Genomic DNA, 19,674 nt, shown 5'->3' with positions numbered 1-19,674 from the left:
GGTGGCAAACATTCACAGCTCATATACCAAAACACCACCGATGATGATGAAGGTTCTATTAAACGGCATCCCTGTACGCATGGAGCTGGACACGGGGGTCAGCCAGTCACTCATGAGCGTTCAACAATTCGAAAAGTTATGGCCACTCAAAGCCAGCAGACCCAAACTAGAACGCACTGAGACACAATTACGGACGTACACCAAAGAAATCATTCCAGTGCAGGGCGGTCACACACAATGGATCAGTGAATCGGCTGCCGCTCTGGATTGTCCCGGGCAATGGTCCCGCACTGTTGGGCAGGAGCTGGTTAGCTGAGATGAACTGGAAATGGGGGGGATGTGCATGCAATGTCATCTGTGGAGCGAAGTTCACGCTCACACGTCCTACAGCAATTTGAGTCACTATTCCAACCTGGTGTCGGGACGTTCAAAGATACCAAAGTAGTGATACGCATCACCCCGGACGCCAGACCAGTGCACCACAAAGTCAGAGCTGTGTCATATGTGATGCAGGAGAAAATTGAGAGCGAATTGGACCGGTTGCTGAGAGAGGGCATCATCTCGCCCGTTGAATTCAGTGACTGGGCGAGCCCCATCATTCCCATCCTAAAAGCGGATGGCTTGGTCAAGATCTGTGGCAACAACAAGGACATCAACCACCAGGTGTCCCTACAAGACCAATACCTGCTCCCGAAAGTGGAGGATCTTTTTGCCACACTGGCAGGCAGCAAGCTATTCACCATGTTGAACCTTACTTCAGCCTACATGACCCAAGAACTGGCCGACGAATCTAAACTACCGGCCACCATCACCATGCACAAGGGACTGTTCGTTTACAACAGTGCCCATTTGGCATTCGATCAGCGGCCGCGATTTTTCAAGAAACGTGGAAAGCCTGCTCAAATCCCTTCCTGGAACAATCGTGTTTCAGGACGATATCTTCATCACGGGTCGTGACACCGAGGAACACCTCCACAACCTGGAGAAGGTGCTACTGGATCAGGTAGGACTGCAACTCAAGAAGTCTAAGTGTGTGTTTTTGGCTCCTGAGGTCGAGTTTCTGGGCAGGAGGATTGCAGCAGACGGGATTTGGACCACCAAATCCAAAACAGAAGCGATTCGACGAGCGCCCAGGCCCCGCAACGCATCGGAGTTGTGTTAATTTCTGGGACTCGAACTATTTTGGAAAATTTCTGCCGAACTTGAGCATGTTGTTGGAGCCGCTACACGTGCTCCTGCATAAGAGTTGCGATTGGTTTTGGGGGGACTGTCAGGAACAGGCTTTCAATCGGGCGCGGAACCTACTTTGTTCAAATAAGTTGTTGACCCCTGTACAACCCCTGTAAAAAATTGGTTCTGGCATGTGATGCATCGTCCTATGGGGTTGGGTGCGTGTTGCAGCAGGGCAATGCTGAGGGTCAACTCCAACCTGTGGCTTATGCCTCCAGGTCGCTCTCTCAAACTGAACGGGGTTATGGGATGGTTGAGAAGGAAGCACTCGCATGTGTCTCTGGGGTGAAAAAGATGCATCAATACATTTTTGGCAGGAGGTTAGAATTAGAAATGGACCACAAGCTGTTAACATCCCTGTTGTCAGACAGCAAGGCTGTCAATGCCAATGCGTCAGCTCGCATACAGTGATGGACTCACGCTCGCTGCGTATGACTACACCATCCGGCACCGGCCGGACACTGAAAATTGTGCAGACGCGCTCAGCAGACTTCCACTGGCCACCACGAGGGGGCAGCGGAGCAAAACGCTGAGATGATCATGGCCATTGATGCCTTTGACAGCGCAGGCTCCCCCATCACAGCCCGCCAGATCAAAATCTGGACCAACAGAGATCCACTCCTAGCTTTGATTAAGAAATGTGTCCTGACTGGGGATTGGGTGCCTGCACACGGAGCATGCCCTGAGGAGGTCAGACCGTTTCAGACAGATAGATGAGCTCTCCATCCAAGCCGACTGCCTACTATAGGGCAGCCGGATAGTCATGTCCCAGAGGGGCACGGAAGCATTCATCAGAGAACTCCACAGCGAGCACCCAGGCATCCTGCTGATGAAGGCAATTGCCCGGTCACATGTCTGGTGGCCGGGAATTGATTCAGACCTGGAACACTGTGTTCGCAGGTGCACGACGTGTGCTCAGCTGGGCAATGCCCCCAGGGAGGCCCCACTCAGCCCGTGGCCCTGGCCCACCAGGCCATGGTCATGCATTCACGTAGACTACGCGGACCCGTTCATGGGAAAAATGTTTCTCATTGTGGTTGATGCATACTCGAAATGGATTGAGTGCATCATTTTGAATTCGTGCACGACATCCACCACTGTGGAGAGTCTACATGCGGTCTTCGCGACCCACAGCTTGCCGGACATCCTTGTTAGCGATAATGGCCCATGTTTCACTAGCTACGAATTCCGGGAGTTCATGTCGGGTAATTGCATCAACCATGTCAGGACAGCACCCATGCCAGGCAGAACGTGCAGTCCCAATCATAAAACAAGGAATGCTCAGGATTCAAGGACCCTCCCTTCAATGCCGCCTATCGCGCCTCTTGCTGGCCTATAGGTCCCAACCGCACTCGCTCACGGGGGTCCCGCCCGCGGAGCTACTTATGAAACGAACACTCAAAACTCGTCTGTCCCTCATTCATCCAGTCCTGTCCGACATTGTTGAGGGCAAGCGCCAGTCCCAAAACGAGTACCATGACCGGAATTCAAGGGGGAGATGTATAGAAATTGATAACCCCATATTTGTTCTCACTCACGCTTTGGGGCCCAAATGGCTTGAAGGTACTGTAATAGACAAAGAGGGGAATAGGGTCATCGTGGTTAAACTTAACAATGGGCAGATATGCCGCAAGCATCCGGACCAAGTAAAAAAAAAAAAGGTTCAGCATGGACACTGAGGAAGATCATGAGATGGTATTCACACCACCGCCAGTGAACGAGCAACAAGAACATTCAGCAGCATGCACAGTCCCTGCGGTCAGCCCGGACAGGCCGGTATCACCACAGGCGACAAACACGCATGCCAAGGCTCAACAACCAGAGTCCCAATTGTGGCGCTCCACGATGGAGCGTAAACAACATGAAAGACTTAACCTGTATCCCAATAAGACGTTGGGGGGGAGGTGATGTCATTTATGTAACCTTTATGTAACACCACTGCAATACTGTATATAGCTAAGAAATGCACACCTTGACCACAGGGGGTGAACTTGTGGGAGACACTCCTCACCTGGTCATCCAGGTATATAAAGGGAGGTGCCATGCAGGGTCATCACTTCTTGGTCCTGTGAATAAAGGTTCAGGTCATAGAGTGACCTTGTCCATAGAATGTGCCTCGTGTGGATGTGTGTTATTGAGTAAGGACTTTACAATTAGGTGTGTCTCGAGCCTAGCCTTTCAGGCACAGGAATCATCCAGGCCGGCATGACCAAAGCTCCAGGCCAACATCTTCCAATCAGCTTGGAGGGAAGCGGCACCAAAATGCTTGTCATCTTTAATTGTCAAGCCAGATTGTTGCCTTGCAGATGACGCCAAGAGTGGTGATCTGCACACGGCCAATGCCGAAGTTAGACGGAGCTGTAATTGTTCTAGTCTCTGGGAGTAACAAAATAAGGACATGTCACTACCCAATTTGCTACCCTCTGTGTAGTAAATGATTTACCCAAGGTTTTGTTCCAAAATAAACTGACAAAACTTTTGCATCCCAAGTACCAAAAAGGACAGCACCCATTAAATAAATTCTTCCTTTCAACAGATGGTTTTGTTTCAATCGTGTTAAATGTGTCTGGAAGGGAAAAGTTACCCACCACTGTATGGAAGCAGACCCCTATAAAGTTAAATCTTGAAGGGACACAATTGGGATTTCTTCGAGCTGGTGACAGATCCCACCAACGTTAGGGAGTGCTCGAAAACCTCAACGTTTGCCTCTGCAGAGGATACTGGTATGGATTGTGCTGCCTCAAAGAAGCTGCTACAGCCTACAAGTAGTTAAACGCCCCTGAGAAACAGGCTAGGCTGAACAGAAGTACGATAGCTACCCGAGTCAGAAGAATGTGGGGTCAAGACCATTCGGGATTGGCGCGTATAATTTAGACTGGCACTTCTGTGCAGTACTGGGAGAGTGCTGCATTGTCAGAGGTGCTGTCTTTCAGATAAATGTTAACTTGAGGCTTTGTTCTGGTGGTTCAGGAAAATGTTGAAGATCAAGTAGCATTATTTGAAGAACAGGCGTTCCTCCAGCCTTCTGGCCAACATTCTTCCTCATCAAAAACAGATTAACAGATTATTCATCTCACCTCATTATGTGTACAGCTCTCACATGCTGCACTCACAAAGTAATTCATTACATGTTTTGAGAGAAAACTGAGGCACTATATAAATGCAAGTCTTGTTACCAAGTAAACCCCTTTGAATCGGAGGTATTTTCTGTGGGCTCCTCTTATCCTTCAGATTTACTGTGGCTAGCCATCTCGTGCTTGCAGGATCTGTGTATTGGTGAGCATCTTGAATTTGACCTTTAGGATGAGGGTAAACAGAGCCCTGCAGTCCAGGATCAACTATCATGCTTACAAACCGTTGGGTGTGAGAGATCACAAACATTAAACCAAATCCCACCACTCAGTGTCCCTTGTCCCTGTGATGTGCATATTTGGTCTACTTCTGCTGATTTCTAGCAAGAATACTCTACATAGGATTACACCAGATATACAGCACAGAAACAGGCCATTTGACCCAACCAGTCCATGCCGGTGTTTATGCTCCACTCGAGGATCCTCCCGTCTTTCCTCATCTAAATCTATCAGCAGAAACCTCTATTCCCTTCGCCCTCATATTCTTATCTAATCACCACTTAAATGCATCTATACTGTTCGCTTCAACCACTCCCTGCGGTAGCGAGTTCCACATTCTCATCACTTTCTGGGTAAAGAGGTTTCTTCTGAATTCCCTATTGGATAGCTTGGTGACTATCTTATATTGATGGCCTCTAGTTTTGCTCTTCCCCACAAGGGGAAATACTCTGTATCCACGCCTTCCGAACCTTTCATGATTTTAAAGACCGCTATAAGGTCACTCCTCAACCTTCTCTTTTCAAGAGAAAAGACACCCAGCTTGTTCATTCTAGACCCAGCCTGTTCATATTTCTGGTGACAGTAGAGGTACTGGCTGAGTGGAACAACTGAACCCTGCATGTAACTTCGTTCAGCCTGTTCCTGTGATTCTACATCAGTGCTCACTGCTTGAATAAAAAAAAATCCCCCCTGCAAAGAGGAAGGGAGGGGGTTATTAATATATTTTCTGTAATCCTGATGGCAAAAGTCCTTCTTTAAAAAGGATACAGATGGTGAGACTGCCTCTTTAAAAGGAGCAGAGGTGATAAGATTATTAAATTCTATTCCATTATAGGTTTCTATATTAGTTGTTTTGTTCTCAGCTCTTCTGACGAGTTGGTTAGTTTATGCAGTGAACAGCTGAAGCATATAGGCCAGGAATTTCTCAGGATCGATCCCTGAACTGCCTGATGCGAGCCAGGGTGCCAGCAGAGGTGGCACTACTGGTCTCCGAATCAGAGAGGGAAAAGTTTGCTTAAAACACGGACACAGCAGTCACCATCTTATTTTGTAATTTTTATTGAACACAAGTATCTGACATAATGCAAAGTCAAAAATTTCGGTTAGTAGTCAGTATTTACACCAGTGATAGTGGAAAGGTGGCTTAATCTTCACTCAATAAAAAGGACTGTAACAGGAGAGAAGGCCCTAGATGCAGGGTATTCTAATTAGGGGTGACAGTGGAGGTTGGAGGCTTTAATCCTTATCGGGTAGAACAGGTGAAATCCAGCCTTTGTGATTTACAGTAGGAAGTCGTAAGGCTATTTTATATGTGCCTCCTTATTCATCCAAGGCACAAGGGCTGGGCATTTCCTCGATAGCCAGTGATTTTCTGCCAATTGACGTGACTAGGGAGGAAAGTCACGGGGGCGTGTGGAAGTTGAATACTTCAGGCAGTGTACCTACATTGTGAACTGCGTTGGAACTTCTAAAAGGGGATCTGTGGAGACGATTTCCTCTACTGGCTATTTGAAGCAAAACAGTAAATGTGCTCTCTAGAAATGCATTTCTGATTTTACTACAAGCAACACAGGAGAAAATCCTCTGCCCGAATGATTTTATTCAGTTATCTGATCGCTGAAGATTTGTTTGATGGCACAGTTAAGACAACAAACGTTCATTCCTTTCGCTACGAGATCGTGGTTGCAATGATCTGTGTAAACTTGGTCCCATTTTAACGCCAGCACAAATATTACAGCAAGTAATGGGTTTAAATATCGCTGGGTAATTATATCAGGGGTAGGGCTTGATTTAAGGCAGCATTGGAATAAAAATGCCATTTCTTTTTGCTGTGTTACTATAGTAGTAAATGGGTGCAAAAGGTAATCTGATGCAGCCTCGAGTCACATCTATAATTAGGCGAAGCCTTAGTTATTAACCATGCGACTTAAAATGTGCCTCCAGTGTCATCCCTAAAGTTGAATATATGCAAACACTTGAAGCAAATGACAAGACCAGTATTTCACAGTTTGAACTTACAAATTAACAATGCGATCATTACTGGACTGAGACTGCACACGAAATAAAATTACATGAAAGAGTAAAACCCCGTTGGATTGTGCTAATGGAGAATGCTCTCAGTCTTACCATCATTGTTAAACATTACAGGCAATAAAACTTAAACACCTGGAATTCATGCCCAAACAGGTTTGCCTCCCCTTATTTTGTTTTAAATTTCCCCCCCAACCCCACAGTGATGGCATTTTCCCACACAATCTTCAGAACTACCTGCTACACCTTTCACAACCAAGCTATGCTGAATTTCTTTGAAATACTATGACAAAACACACACTATAATATTCACGCATTCACAGTGCACAAGCTTGCAGTCTAAAAAGTTGAAACATTGCTTCAGAAAACAGAAATGCGCTACATAATTCCTTTCATAGCCGCAAGAATGGAAGGCGCTTTGCAGTGGAAACAAGCAGGAACAATTAAACATAAATGTATATCAGACTTTAATGGCATAAACTGGTCTTAATATGGTGTGCAATCATACAGCATAACTAAGATCTTTTATTCTGATAGCAAATCAAATAAGCAATGCGTATTCTAACCAAGTGTAACGAGGAAAGGTCATGTAAACACTTCCATTCAACAAAAAATCATGGCAAAAGCAAGCAGGCTAAACTATTGTCATTTTAAACAAGCCTCGAAAAATTACAAAGCCTGTTACATTTACACGCAATTATAACATGTAAAGGTTAAACAATTATGGTTTGCAGTCTTAAACCAATAAACACTGAAAATAAAAGTTGGCAAAAATTAATATTCATTTCATAAAATTGAATACTGCAAATTGAAATATACTTCACATATGCAAATTTACAAACTTTCTGTTTAGTCAAAAGCTAACTCAGGATCAAAACTTGCAAATAAGAAAAAAATTATAAACAGGTTAAGATAGCAATGCTTTGTGCACATAATGTACTTGTATGAACAGTGAAGCAATCACATTTCTAGCCTTACAACGGTAATTTATAAAGCTGTGTTTTAATCAGTATTTGTTTTTAACTTTGAAAAAGTAAGAGGATAAAAATCAGTTGTGGCCGTTTCTACAGGTATGTACCGAAAACTCTTCCTTTTGTTTCAACTATTCACTCTACTAACATAGGGAGAAACTGAAGGAGTATCTCAGTGCTTTCTAACTGAAGAACTCACACGTTATCTAAAAATCACAATTCTTACTAAGCGCAGTGAAAAATGATAACTACAATTAAAGTACCCCAGGTAATTTTTTTTTCAACAAGTACCAATTTCAATGATGTGGTCAACCCTTTAATGAAGGAATTTTACAAAAAGCAAGTGTGCCACAATTGATCCCGTTTTCAGCTGAAATCTACAAACAGGAAAACATGTTCAAAAATAATAAGAGAGACACTGAAGGGAAACTGGTTTCGGGGCTTTTTTGTTGATCATGCTTTGCTCTCATTCTCATTTGTTTGTGTGGCTTCATTGGGAACCGTCTTTACTTCTGTCCCTTCTTGTTTGGGCTTCTCCTCTAAGGGGACCTTCCTGTCGAGCAGAAAGTGAGCAGGAACATGAATTACTATGGTGCAAGTAAAAGCAGCAGGAATAGAAAACACACAGCTCCAGGTGAATGCATCACAAGCCATAAATGACACTGTAACTCTTCCCTAACCAGGGAGATATATTATGAAGCATTGTGGTGACTGTGCCATCCATATCTTACACTAAATACAATTTCCTACCATAGTATTACTACAAATACTCTATGCACAATGCTCAAAAACTATTTTTGCCGTCACCATATAGTGAATTTGGTCCCCGTGCACATTTGCAAAGTATCAGAAATGGAACCAGCAAGGTACCGCCACAACTCACTACGTTTTCTGGATCTTCAATTTTCCCAAGTTCCTGAACAAGGATGTTCCCAGAATCGGAGAAGAATTGTGTTACATTTTTTAAATAAGCCTTTTGCATTAATTTCTGATAAACTGTTTCAACACCAAATACATAAACGTGTTCCAAAACAACATGACAAATGAAAAGAAACAGATATGTTACAGCATTGTATCAAAGGTATCTTGTATTCCTAAACACTTACTACTTAAACATTAAAGAAGAAAGACATTAAGCATGCTTAAAATACAAAAACAGCACAAGACTTGACTTACAGAAAGAATTATAGTTATGGAAACTACAAACTGTCCAAAGTAAAACTCAGATAATAACAAATGCCAGTTAGTGCAATTGAAGTGCTCAGCTGCTTTGTTACACAGCTTCAAGGTGTGCACCAAAGCAACCTTCCTGTGGGGTAACTCCCGTTACCTGAATAAAGGAGAACTAGGAGTGAAACATTACTATGAAACATAAATAGAAGAAAATCTAGTCTCTCTTGGAAAAAAATCTCCACTAAAATAGCTGACTTTTTCAGTTCATTGGGAATTTCCCTCAGGCTTGCAATTAGGAAAAAAATATTTTCTCAAAAGGTGATAAATATTTGGGAGAAGATACCAAACAAGGGTCCTTTCTTAAGTTTTTTTATGTAGGATGTTTATAGATATATGGGCCAACATACTGACAACAGCCATCATGACTGTTTAAGACAGCAGTCCAGGATTTAATTTAACTTGGCAATTTGCTTCAACATCAGCTTCTTCAATGGACTATATGGTGTGGAACAGGGCCCCATACAGACCAGGGAAAGTCACAGGTTTATTCCTTAGTGTCTGTTAAATTGCCTGATCTCAGCCAGGGCAGTGTTGAGGAGCAACACAGTTCATGTGAGGTTTCTGCTCCTGATCAATATTCAGGAACCATTGGAAGTGTCAGGTTGTCAAGTGAGGACAGCCATGGCAACCATGTTGCTCAGTCTGCTAACATTCACTGACTAGACTTGCACCTGAAGAATGGGTATTGGTGTGAGGTACCAGCGAGCTGCGGTTATGGTGGAACCATACCATGGGAAGAGGCTCCTTTTTCAGGCAGGAAGTGGGAGGAGTAGAAGAAAGCATACTGGGGGAAATAAAATTGTTGCGGCTCCAACTAGTTAAATCTTGATATTGAGGTGACTACACATTTCTTAAGTGTGACAAGTGAACAGTTTTAAGGGTGCCCATTTTATAGAACAGAGTTTGATGATGGGACAACACATGGGAAGTTTATTTAGAATTGGGTGAACCACTTTTAACTGATTGACGTGGCAAATCACTTTTTATAAAGGAACATTGGTGTTCACAGAGAGACAACTTTTCTCTCCTCTCTTTTTCCTCAAGACAATCATGCCTGTTGAAGGAGAGTTCCATAAGTACTAATAGGCCTAAAGCATCTCACCCAAGTAATCATTCTTCATATGTGAGGCTTGACAGGAAGTGGAAAATGTGCGTGCATGTAGAATTGGAGACATGGCTTTATTTTCGACTTGCTTTCCAGTTTTTATCAACTGAACTTTCTAATAGACACAAGCCCATTTCATTCGAAACTTTAGACTGGCATGTACAATCAGAACAAAAATCTGTCTGTCACATTGGATATTTGGGGGTAAAAATTCATCTGGGCTCGTTTTTTGTCCGATGGGACATGTCAATTTAGGGCCGCCTGCCTCATCGGCAGTAGTCCTCGAGCGAGTCCCGGGAGAGAAGTTGGAGCGGGCTGTGGAGGATGGGGGCGATATTGGTGCCTGTGGAGTTGGGGGTGCACTCCGCAAGGGCTGCTGAAGAATCCCGATCGGGGCAGTTCAGACACCTACCCCGCTCATGCAGAAGCAATTTTTCCACGGGGTCCTTCAACACTCGCTAAGCCCCATATTACACATTCAAGGGATGCCTACAAAATGAGCGCAAGGCATGTTAATTTCAACCCCATGAAATCTTTTAAAAAAGGGGGCCGAAATTGCCCAGTGCAAAATTTGGGGGTGGTAACCGAGGCAGGGCGGGACTTGATGCAGGAAGTCCCACCCCAGCCGTGAAATTTGGGTTACCGCCCCTCACAGGAAGTGGAGCGTAATGGCGCTAACTGGAGGCACGCAACAGGGGAATTACTCCCCCAAGGTTTCTACTGCTGGATAAAGTTATAATAGGTGCAGTTATTTATTAAAAGACGACTATACTGAAGGGAGACTAATGCAAGATTAAGTACGGTGTCTTATTTACAAATCTTAACAATAACTGAACTTTCAGCATTAGCAATGCCCAGCCCAAAAAGCAAACACTAGAATAAGCCACATAGCATTACTGCATCTATGTCAGTGCTTACAATGCCTTAAGCGCCAACATTTGGGTTCACTGTTAAAGATTGGTTTATTGCACAGTCCTTGCATGCAGAAAATGAGATCCTGAAGCAACATAAAATCATTGCAGTAACTGGCCAGCAGTAATAGATCTTTAAAAAAAAACCTCCCAAAGGAGAAAACTATCTCGGTATAAACAAACCACATGCACATTAAAAAAGACACTCATGCATGAAACTTGGTCATTATTAAGAAAGATTCAGTGAAACCTGAGGGAGGTTTCACATGAAACACTTTAATCTTCGAAAAAAAAGAATGTGTTCAGAATGACACAGCACTCAAGCAAATATTAGATCAAAATCGGTGATGCTGCCATGTAATTGAAGAGCTAGTCTGCCTGAAAACCTGGCAAATTTGGAGCTGATTACAGTCATTTTCATTTGGATTCATCTCACTTTATTGGTCTAAAAGAAACAACAGCTTCTATTGAGCAACTGGAGCACTAGGTCTCAAATGACTGAAATATTGATTTCTCAGTTAAACAAAAGAGAGACTGGGCTGAGTTGCATTTCAAAGGAACATTTGCGAGTTCTGGAGTGGAAGTAACACACAGTTGAAATGATGGGAGAGCTGCAGCATTTGGAGTTAATGACTGGTTATGTGTCAGCTGTGGCTCGGTGGGTAGCACTCTCTTGCCTCTGAGTCAGAAGGTTGCGGGTTCAAATCCCACTCCAGGGACGAAAAAAAATCTAGGCCGACACTGCTGAAGGGAGCTCTGCACTGTCGGAGGTGCCAGCTTTCAGATGATACATTGCTTTTTGTGGGAAATTGCTTTTGCATAAATTGGCTGCCACGTTTCCCACATTACAACAGTGGCTACACTCCAAAAGTACTTCATTGGCTGTAAAGCGCTTTGAGGCGTCCGGTGGCCGTGAAAGGCTCTATATAAATGTCTGTCTTTATTTCTTCTTTCTATGACATTGGATTGTGTATTATGATACTACATTGTGATTCCAATAAATCTGTACAGTGCTGTGGTGTGTTGGAAGGATGTAAGTTTGCTACAATGGTTCCCTGACCTTGGCCGTGATGTTATGGGGAGATGCAGAATGGAGGCTAAGCCATTCTCCATTATAGGAGGGTTGGAAGGGGGAATGAAATGTCCATGGCCGAGTCTTCTAGGTGATTCTCATGTACTTCCCAGTGACCCCATGTCAGCAGTGGCTCAGTCGGTAGCACGCTTGCCTCTGAGTCAGAAGGTTGTGGGTTCAAGCCCCACTCCAGAGATGTGAGTACAAAATCTATGCTGGCATTCCAGTGTACGGAGGGAGTGCTGCACTGTCAGAGGTGTCATCTGTCAGATGAGATGTTATACCCCTTGGGTGGACATAAAGGATCCCATGACACTATTCGACAAAGAGCAGGGGATTTCTCCCTGGTGTCCTGGCCAATATTGATCACTCAACCAACAGCATTAAAACAGATTATCCGGTCATTTACTTCACTGCTGTTTGTGGGATGTTGCTCTATGCAAATCGTATATTCTACATTATAACAGTGACCACACTTTAAAAGTACTTAATTGGTGGTAAAGCACTTTGTGACATCTTGAGGTTGTGAAAGGCACTATAGAAATGCAAGTCTTTCTTTATTGACCCAGGTTAAGAATGTTCATGGAGCAGCTGTTTTTTTACCATATGATGTGAGTCAAACTAAGTATGTTGGGGTGGATGGAGGAATTTCTGTAAAATGGAGAGATAAAAGTTCAACACATTTACATAGTTTCTATCAACCTGGAAATTATTGAACATCAGGAAAGAGAGAGTATGCATATAAAGTCCTGATATCAACTTGTGCTGCGTGTGCAGAACCGAGAGTCTTTACATTCAGCCTCAGCGACTAATTCTTCCTTTGGTACAGTTTTGAGTTCAGCACAACGCGTGGGCAAATTTAATCATGTGGCAAGAGTCACGCTGCAGCACTGTTTGGAAAAAGCAGTACCAACAAGTAAAGGCTCACAAAGCATTATGGGCTGATATTTACGGTGGGTATTAACAGCGAATGAACAGCATTCACTGTTATTACCCCTTTGAAACTGACTGCAACTTCAGGATTTAGGGCATGTGCATCCTAGCACAGAAATCCTGAAGTTGTGGTCAGTCATTCACTGGCTGCACTTTGGACCAATCCCTGCCCCCCACTCCACTGCATAGGCATCAATCAATGAAACTGGTGACAATTTTGGCTTTTCCGCGATAATATTGCTGTTAAATACCCCATTAAATGTTAGACCCTTTTAGATTAGGTGTAACTGGGGTTTTAACAGTGTACCGACTGTTAAACAAACATTATGGCCGTGAAACTTCAATTTTGTGGAGTCTCAAATTTATCCATTTGAATAAAAATTAACATTTTTAAGAAACTTAAAAAAAAAAGATATATATTTTTTTAAAGTTTGTCCATCCTTATTTCAGGTTTACCTTTTCCCCATGTGAGAGCCCCAAGCTTTGTTTTCCTCTCCAACATTTTCAAAAAGTTAGAATAAATGGAATTTATTCAATTCCTTCTTCCTGGTCTGTGAGAATTCTGCATTGTGATTGGCTGCTTAGATAGCTTGTTGACATCACAGCAGCTCGCATTGGGGATTCCCCATTAACTGACACTGATTTCAACCGAACGTCGGAAAAGCCAAAGCTCTCGGCCACAGAGATCGCAAGATCATTGTGGGAAGCTTCCATCGGGGCCAGTGGCGAATGCCTTTGCTTTGCCACCGACCGCAAATTATCGGCCAATATTTTTTAATCAGACACAAGGATTTTGAAACGTATTTGCCGGTTGTTGGATTCTTGTTACTTCAGAACTGGGAATCAATTGAAATGTTAAGAAAAAAATAGTGCCTTACAGTATAATACTCTGGCTGTGTCACCAGGTGCTCTGGTCTTAATACCTGTACTGTGAACAACCAGATTCTATTGCAACTCATTTCTTAATAAAATCGGTAGCAGTACTTAAAGAGCTGAATGTTATCATCCCATCTAATCTGCTATGTTGGTTGACATTGAATTAAATTTAAATGAGCGGCCAATTGAAACAGGAGCAGGTGCTGTTGGGGAGAACAGTGCCAACAGCAATATGTAAATTTAAGATAGGCGGTCATTTACATATTTTAATATATTCCCTGCTATTGCAAAGGGTAATCGTTTTAGAAGGCAGATTTACTGTCGGAAGCATATTTTCTGCTCTCCATCCATGAAAAACTGTACTCATTTTTGCTCATCATTTAATTCACATCAGTCTCTTCAAACTAGCACATGCGAACTGCAAAATTTTGTAAAAGACTGTAACTAAAAATACTGCTAATATAGTTAGACACATTCCTTGTCTCCATACAATTTAAATTGCACATAATTTTGCAATTCAATTGAAGAGGTTCATGCTGAATAAAAAGGTAAATAAGTGCAACAAGATGTTGTTTAATTGGAATGACTCTTGCAAATTTGATGCAAGGTATCAGAATTCTGATCATTTAAGGAAGCCATCAAACTCCTATCACATGATCAGGCCCATCTGCCATATCTAAAAGTCAAATAATCTTGGATTTTTCTCTAAATGTGTTAAAGCGAGATGCAACCTCAACAATCTATTAGGAAAGTATCCTCTCAATTGTCTTATTTCTTGTAAAATTAGCAATGTTAGTGACCAGGTTTTATGCAGGAGCTGAAAGGACATGAAAGCACAGCTGCATCACAACAAAGACACAGTGACAAGCAAGTAGCATTAGTGTGAAAAACGCCCATACTCTTCCTTTGCTGGAGATGGTAAAGCGGCGGCTGCAATGGAAGGAGCAAGGTCAGCAGCTTTCCCACCAGCCATAGTGGGAAGAGAAGAATTGCCAAGAGCTGCAAAAACATCCTTTGCAAGATCAATGTCTGAGGTCTTGAAGGTCCCTCCGTCATTTGGAAAGTCCTCACCCTGGGAGGGTTTTTTGCTGCTGTCTGTAGCAGCCTCGTTCTTCACACTGGTGGAGTTATTTGTTGGCTCCACGGGGCTCTTCACTGGGTTAGGCTTTGCAGCTTCTGTTTCTGGGCTCTTGGTAGTCGTTGGAGCTTCTGGCTTGGGCTGCAACTGAGCTGATGTAGCTGGGGGACTGGCTGGGTTTCCAGGGCTGGGAACTGGGCCAGAAGGTTTGCTACTGCTGGCAGGAGCTTTCGCGGCCTCCTCTACTGTTCCAGCAATAGGACGAGGGACGGAGGCTTGGCTGGAATTAACGCTCGAGACCGGATTGCTGGAGACTGGGGCAGAAGAAGGAGGCGAAGAAACAGAGGCCGGGGCATCGCTGAGATCAACAAGGGGAGCAACTTTGGGAGCTGCCTCAGCCGGAGACGCGGTGGAAGGTGAGGTGGGAGATGCTACAGCTGCCTTGGGTGGGTGAGGTGGAGCAGCTGAAGCAGGTGATGGCTCAGGTGTAGTTGAGGCTGGGAGTGCAGCGCTGGAAGTGAGTGTAGTCGTTTCACTCGTTGGACTATTTTGAGCAGTGGCAAACGTTTCAGTGATAGTGTCAGAGTTAGTGGTTACTGTGGTGACAGAAGGCAACATGTCCTCGACAGTAGCCTGGGTATCTGCTGCGTGCCTGTGAGGACAACAGGAGTAGAAAATGGATAGAATAGACAATATAGCAATAGTGACAGAAAGAAGCACAAGCACATAAAGACCATATCATGCTGCCACATATGCAACATATAACATTAAATACGCACCATATATTGGGTTTGAAAATAGGATTGTCTTACAATAACGTTCTTAGCCAGTATAGTAAATGGCTAAGATTTTACAACAACTGATAGGAAGTGACTTAAGCTTCAATAATCCCGAACACCAATATCAAAGCCATAGTAAGTCACAATGTTAGGTAGTTGCATATTTCCTTTCTTTGCCTAAATTAATTTAAAGCAAAATTCACAATGGATTACTTTTATTGTTTCAGTAGGTCTTCTTGCAAAATTGTAAAGCACTTTAAGATTCAAGTTTGTGTGTACAACCATGTAAAGAACTTCGCAGTGTTCTTTGTTAAACAGAAAAAAAACCCTTGTTTTTGCACAGATATTCATGCATGTGCAGCCAATCATAGAGATAGAGTTCAGAATTTTAGTGATAAACTTACTTTAAGGTTATTTTATTTGCACCTGTTAAGCAGAAATCATATACAACTTGATTCATTTCTCTCAGTTTTGCCTCAGTTCATTTTCAACTGTATTTGCAAACCCTTAATGATTCCTTGAAATTCATGACCGACTATGGCTCTTAAGTTAAGTTAGGGACCTTAATTTTCCTCATTTTGGCTTGGTCCTTCAAAAACATCCAATATCATTATGATAAGGTAACTCTGGGTGAGAAGCACCATCAAGAAAACAGAAGCCAAATGAGACTGAACACTGCACAGTAACTCACAGAATTCACAGAAGTCATAAAGCAAGCAGAAATTATTAACCAACCATATAAACACAAACGTGAAGCATAAAACCAGCGGAGAACACAGCACAAAGCAGCCACATTCTCAAACACACTGCAACTTACTCAGGCTCCGTCAATGGAGTGGTCTCATTGGGTTCTGTTTGGCTTCCACCATCATGGTTGGGAGTTCGTTCTTCCTCGGTCCGCACCTCCACAATGGGCTCCTTCGACTCGTCTTTCCTGTAAGCAAATGCAAGGCATCAATTTTCATACTGACGGGCAAGGACAGATTTTGCTACACTCTTCGGGGGCCAATTAGTTACCAATTTTTCTCCAGTCGTCTTGGTTAATTCTTGCCACTGGGCCAAGACCTGGCTCGGTCAAGCCCATGTGGTGGCTGGTGTGCAAAGGCCACCCCATGTTAATAAAAATTCACGCACAGGCATCTTCCACCCTTCAACATGTAGTTTGGGACCTGGAATATCAGGTCCTTCATTGAAACACCTGTGAACATATTCCTTTTTTGGCGTGGAAGCGGGTTCGGGATATGAGAGACCGCCTATGATGAGTTACCGACAATAAATGCTGTAGCAAAGGTAGAATTATTGTGGATATTCGATACCAGATTGACCACAATAAAATTGTCACCAAGTGTGAGCAACAGATTACAGGCATGGATGGTGGCACAAGAAACCCTAATGGGTTTCAAAGTAGGAACCAGAACAGCTTCTCATCATCAAGTGGGATTCATCGCTATTCGAAACATACCAAGCGAATACTGTGGGATAGGTGGGATAAATGGACTGGAGGTCTTCTCCTGAAACTATTATTATGTTACTATGAAAGAAGAATGTTGGTGTAAGTACAAGGAATGAAAATGGCAGCACTGTAAGGGATTCTCCTCGCCTTCGACATTCATTCCATTAAAATAAATGTAGAACCCTGTAAAGTCTGGAAATAATTAAAGTTCTTACTTAAATGGAGAAAAATTGCAAGGTGCTGCAGTACAGCGGGACCTGGGGGTCTTGGTGCATAAAACACACAATCTTAGTATGCAGGTACAGCAAGTGATCAGCAAGGTCAATGGAATCTTGGCCTTTATTGCAAAGGGGATTGAGTATAAAAGCAGGGAAGTCTTGCTATAGTTATACAGGGTATTGGTGAGGCCACACCTGGAATACTGCATACAGTTTTGGTTTCCATATTTAAGAAATGATATACCCTGTACTTGCTTTGGAGGCAGTTCAGAGAAGGTTCACTAGATTGATTCTGGAGATGAGGGGCTTGACTTATGAGGAAAGGTTGAGTAGTTTGGGCCTCTACTAATTGGAATTCAGAAGAATGAGAGGTGATCTTATTGAAACGTATACGGCTTGACAAGGTGGACGCAGAGAGGATGTTTCCATTGATAGGGAGACTAGAACTAGGGGGCATAATCTTAGAATAAGGGGCCGCCCATTTAAAACTGAGATGAGGAGGAATTTCTTCTCTCAGAGGGTTGTAAATCTGTGGAATTCGCTGCCTCAGAGAGCTGTTGAAGCTGGGTCATTGAATAAATTTAAGACAGAGATAGACAGTTTCTTAACCGATAAGGGAATAAGGGGTTATGGGGAGTTGGCAGGGAAGTGGACCCGAGTCCATGTTCGGATCAGCCATGATCGTATTAAATGGCGGAGCAGGCTCGAGGGACCGTATGGCCTACTCCTGCTCCTATTTTTTATGTTTTTAAAGGGCTCCAATAATTTACTAAACAACAAAGATGTACAATTAGTTAAGTGTGTCCAAAATACTATTGTTATGTTCAGAATAACTCCACAAAACTGTATACTGTAACCTGAAACTGTTGTGACCTTGGTCTCTTTCGTGTAACTCCAGAGTGAGGAAGCAGCATGGTAGACTGCCTTTTATACCTGCTTGCCCGGGGTGTGCAGATGACCCTTGGGCCCCCTGGTGGCAAGTCTTACACACTGGTAAAGTTTACATACATAACAACTATGATCTCATTTGTGTAGCAGAGATTTTGTGATGTTATTTTGGACTTGCATTTCAGAGTTGTGAAGAAAACAACATGATCTTTTTGATTCAATGGTGTGACTTTTATTCCCTTCCACAACTCAACTTGGGTACTTTACTTCAGAAAAATATCGCAACGACTTTACATGCTGGAGCTTTGCGTTTTCCAATGAATATTTACTTGTTTTATTGCTTCATTTACTTGGATCTGTCAACATGGTTTCACACATTATTTCCAGCACAGCAAGACAAAATGTTTAATGAAAGGCATGAAACCGATTCAGATGATGTTGTAACTACAGTAGTGCAATGATTATTATACACTTTAACTTTCCTGCTGTAAACACAAGCATTACATTTCAGGGAAATTACAGATTTAAGCTACTTACGAGAAAGCAGCTTTCCCTTCTTCAATGTCCTTGCCCTTAGATCCTGGACCAGGCTGTCCACAGAAATTGACTGCAATGCACATCAGCAGGCCACACTTATTAATGAAGTAGCAGGTGACGTCAACGGCAACCAGCAGGATGAGGAAGATGACGATAAGAATGCCAACAATGGCACCGGTCCCCAGACCTGAAGCATTTGATGGATCAACTTCTAGAAGAAAGGGAATCAATTAACCACTAAACACTCAACAATTACCTAATTTCACTACATCTAAGAATTCAAATTTTAGGTGTGGAAAATTTAATTTATTTAAATCTGCAGTGTCCTGTTATGAGGAACCTTCGACTAATTCTCAGGAATTCCACAGGCCGACAAACTGAAAATTCTCCACTCCAACATACCTGTTGAAATAAACGGAAGGTTTTGCTAGCTATCAGGTGCAACATATATAAATCGATCTACATGTCGAGATACTGCGAGAGGGACCGCACATACTTCGGTAACCCTACCCCGAGTCCTGGTTACAAGGCAAGTCAACCAATGTAAGAGATAGCAGATGCTTCAAGTAAGTCAATATCGTTGCATTGTACTATGTAATGCTAATGTTCCCTTTAAGCTGCATGGCTGCACAGCTGTTTGGAGGTCCCGGCTCGTCAGCTTTTGAATGGAAAAACCGTGCATGCGCGGAAATGTGAATGGACTGCACACCCAAAAAGTAAATGGAAGGGAACATTGGTAATACCCCTCTGCCTCTGAAATTCAGCTCAGTTCCAAAATTCCAACATTTTGGTAGCTTATCTGGAGAGTGGTTAGGTGGGGGTTAACAAATCCACAATTTATGAGATAGAGAGAGAGATAACTGCAGATAAATCCCAGTTTTAGGTGTGGCCTTTGGAGTAGGCTTATAAGAACATAAGAATTAGGAACAGGAGTAGGCCATCGAGCCCCTCTAGCCTGCTCCGCCATTCAACAAGATCATGGCTGATCTGGCCGTGGACTCAGCTCCAC

The 19,674-nt window shown here is 43.1% G+C and overlaps 1 protein-coding gene across 6 annotated transcripts in view; it reads right to left on the bottom strand.

Moving 5' to 3' along the window:
- Window positions 1–5,623: 5,623 nt before the first annotated feature.
- LOC139276426 (neural cell adhesion molecule 1-like) overlaps window positions 5,624–19,674 on the bottom strand; it is a 632,849-nt gene continuing 618,798 nt past the window's right edge. For 2 of the 6 annotated variants that reach the window (XM_070894395.1, XM_070894396.1), the window contains 4 exons: window positions 18,666–18,873; window positions 16,387–16,503; window positions 14,612–15,442; window positions 5,624–8,135 (listed from right to left, as the gene is read on the bottom strand). In XM_070894395.1, the coding sequence (XP_070750496.1) occupies window positions 8,036–8,135; window positions 14,612–15,442; window positions 16,387–16,503; window positions 18,666–18,873 (1,256 nt within the window). In that variant the 3' untranslated portion in view covers window positions 5,624–8,035. Of the gene's footprint in view, window positions 8,136–14,611; window positions 15,443–16,386; window positions 16,504–18,665; window positions 18,877–19,674 lie in introns of all 6 variants that reach the window. The other 4 variants (XM_070894397.1, XM_070894401.1, XM_070894399.1 and 1 more) reach the window with 2 other exon arrangements.

The sequence above is a fragment of the Pristiophorus japonicus genome, chromosome 11 (assembly GCF_044704955.1).
Source record: "Pristiophorus japonicus isolate sPriJap1 chromosome 11, sPriJap1.hap1, whole genome shotgun sequence".
Lineage (NCBI taxonomy): Eukaryota > Metazoa > Chordata > Chondrichthyes > Pristiophoridae > Pristiophorus > Pristiophorus japonicus.
The sequence above is the reverse complement of the archived record's forward strand: the minus strand, read 5'-3'. Positions and strand labels throughout refer to the sequence as shown.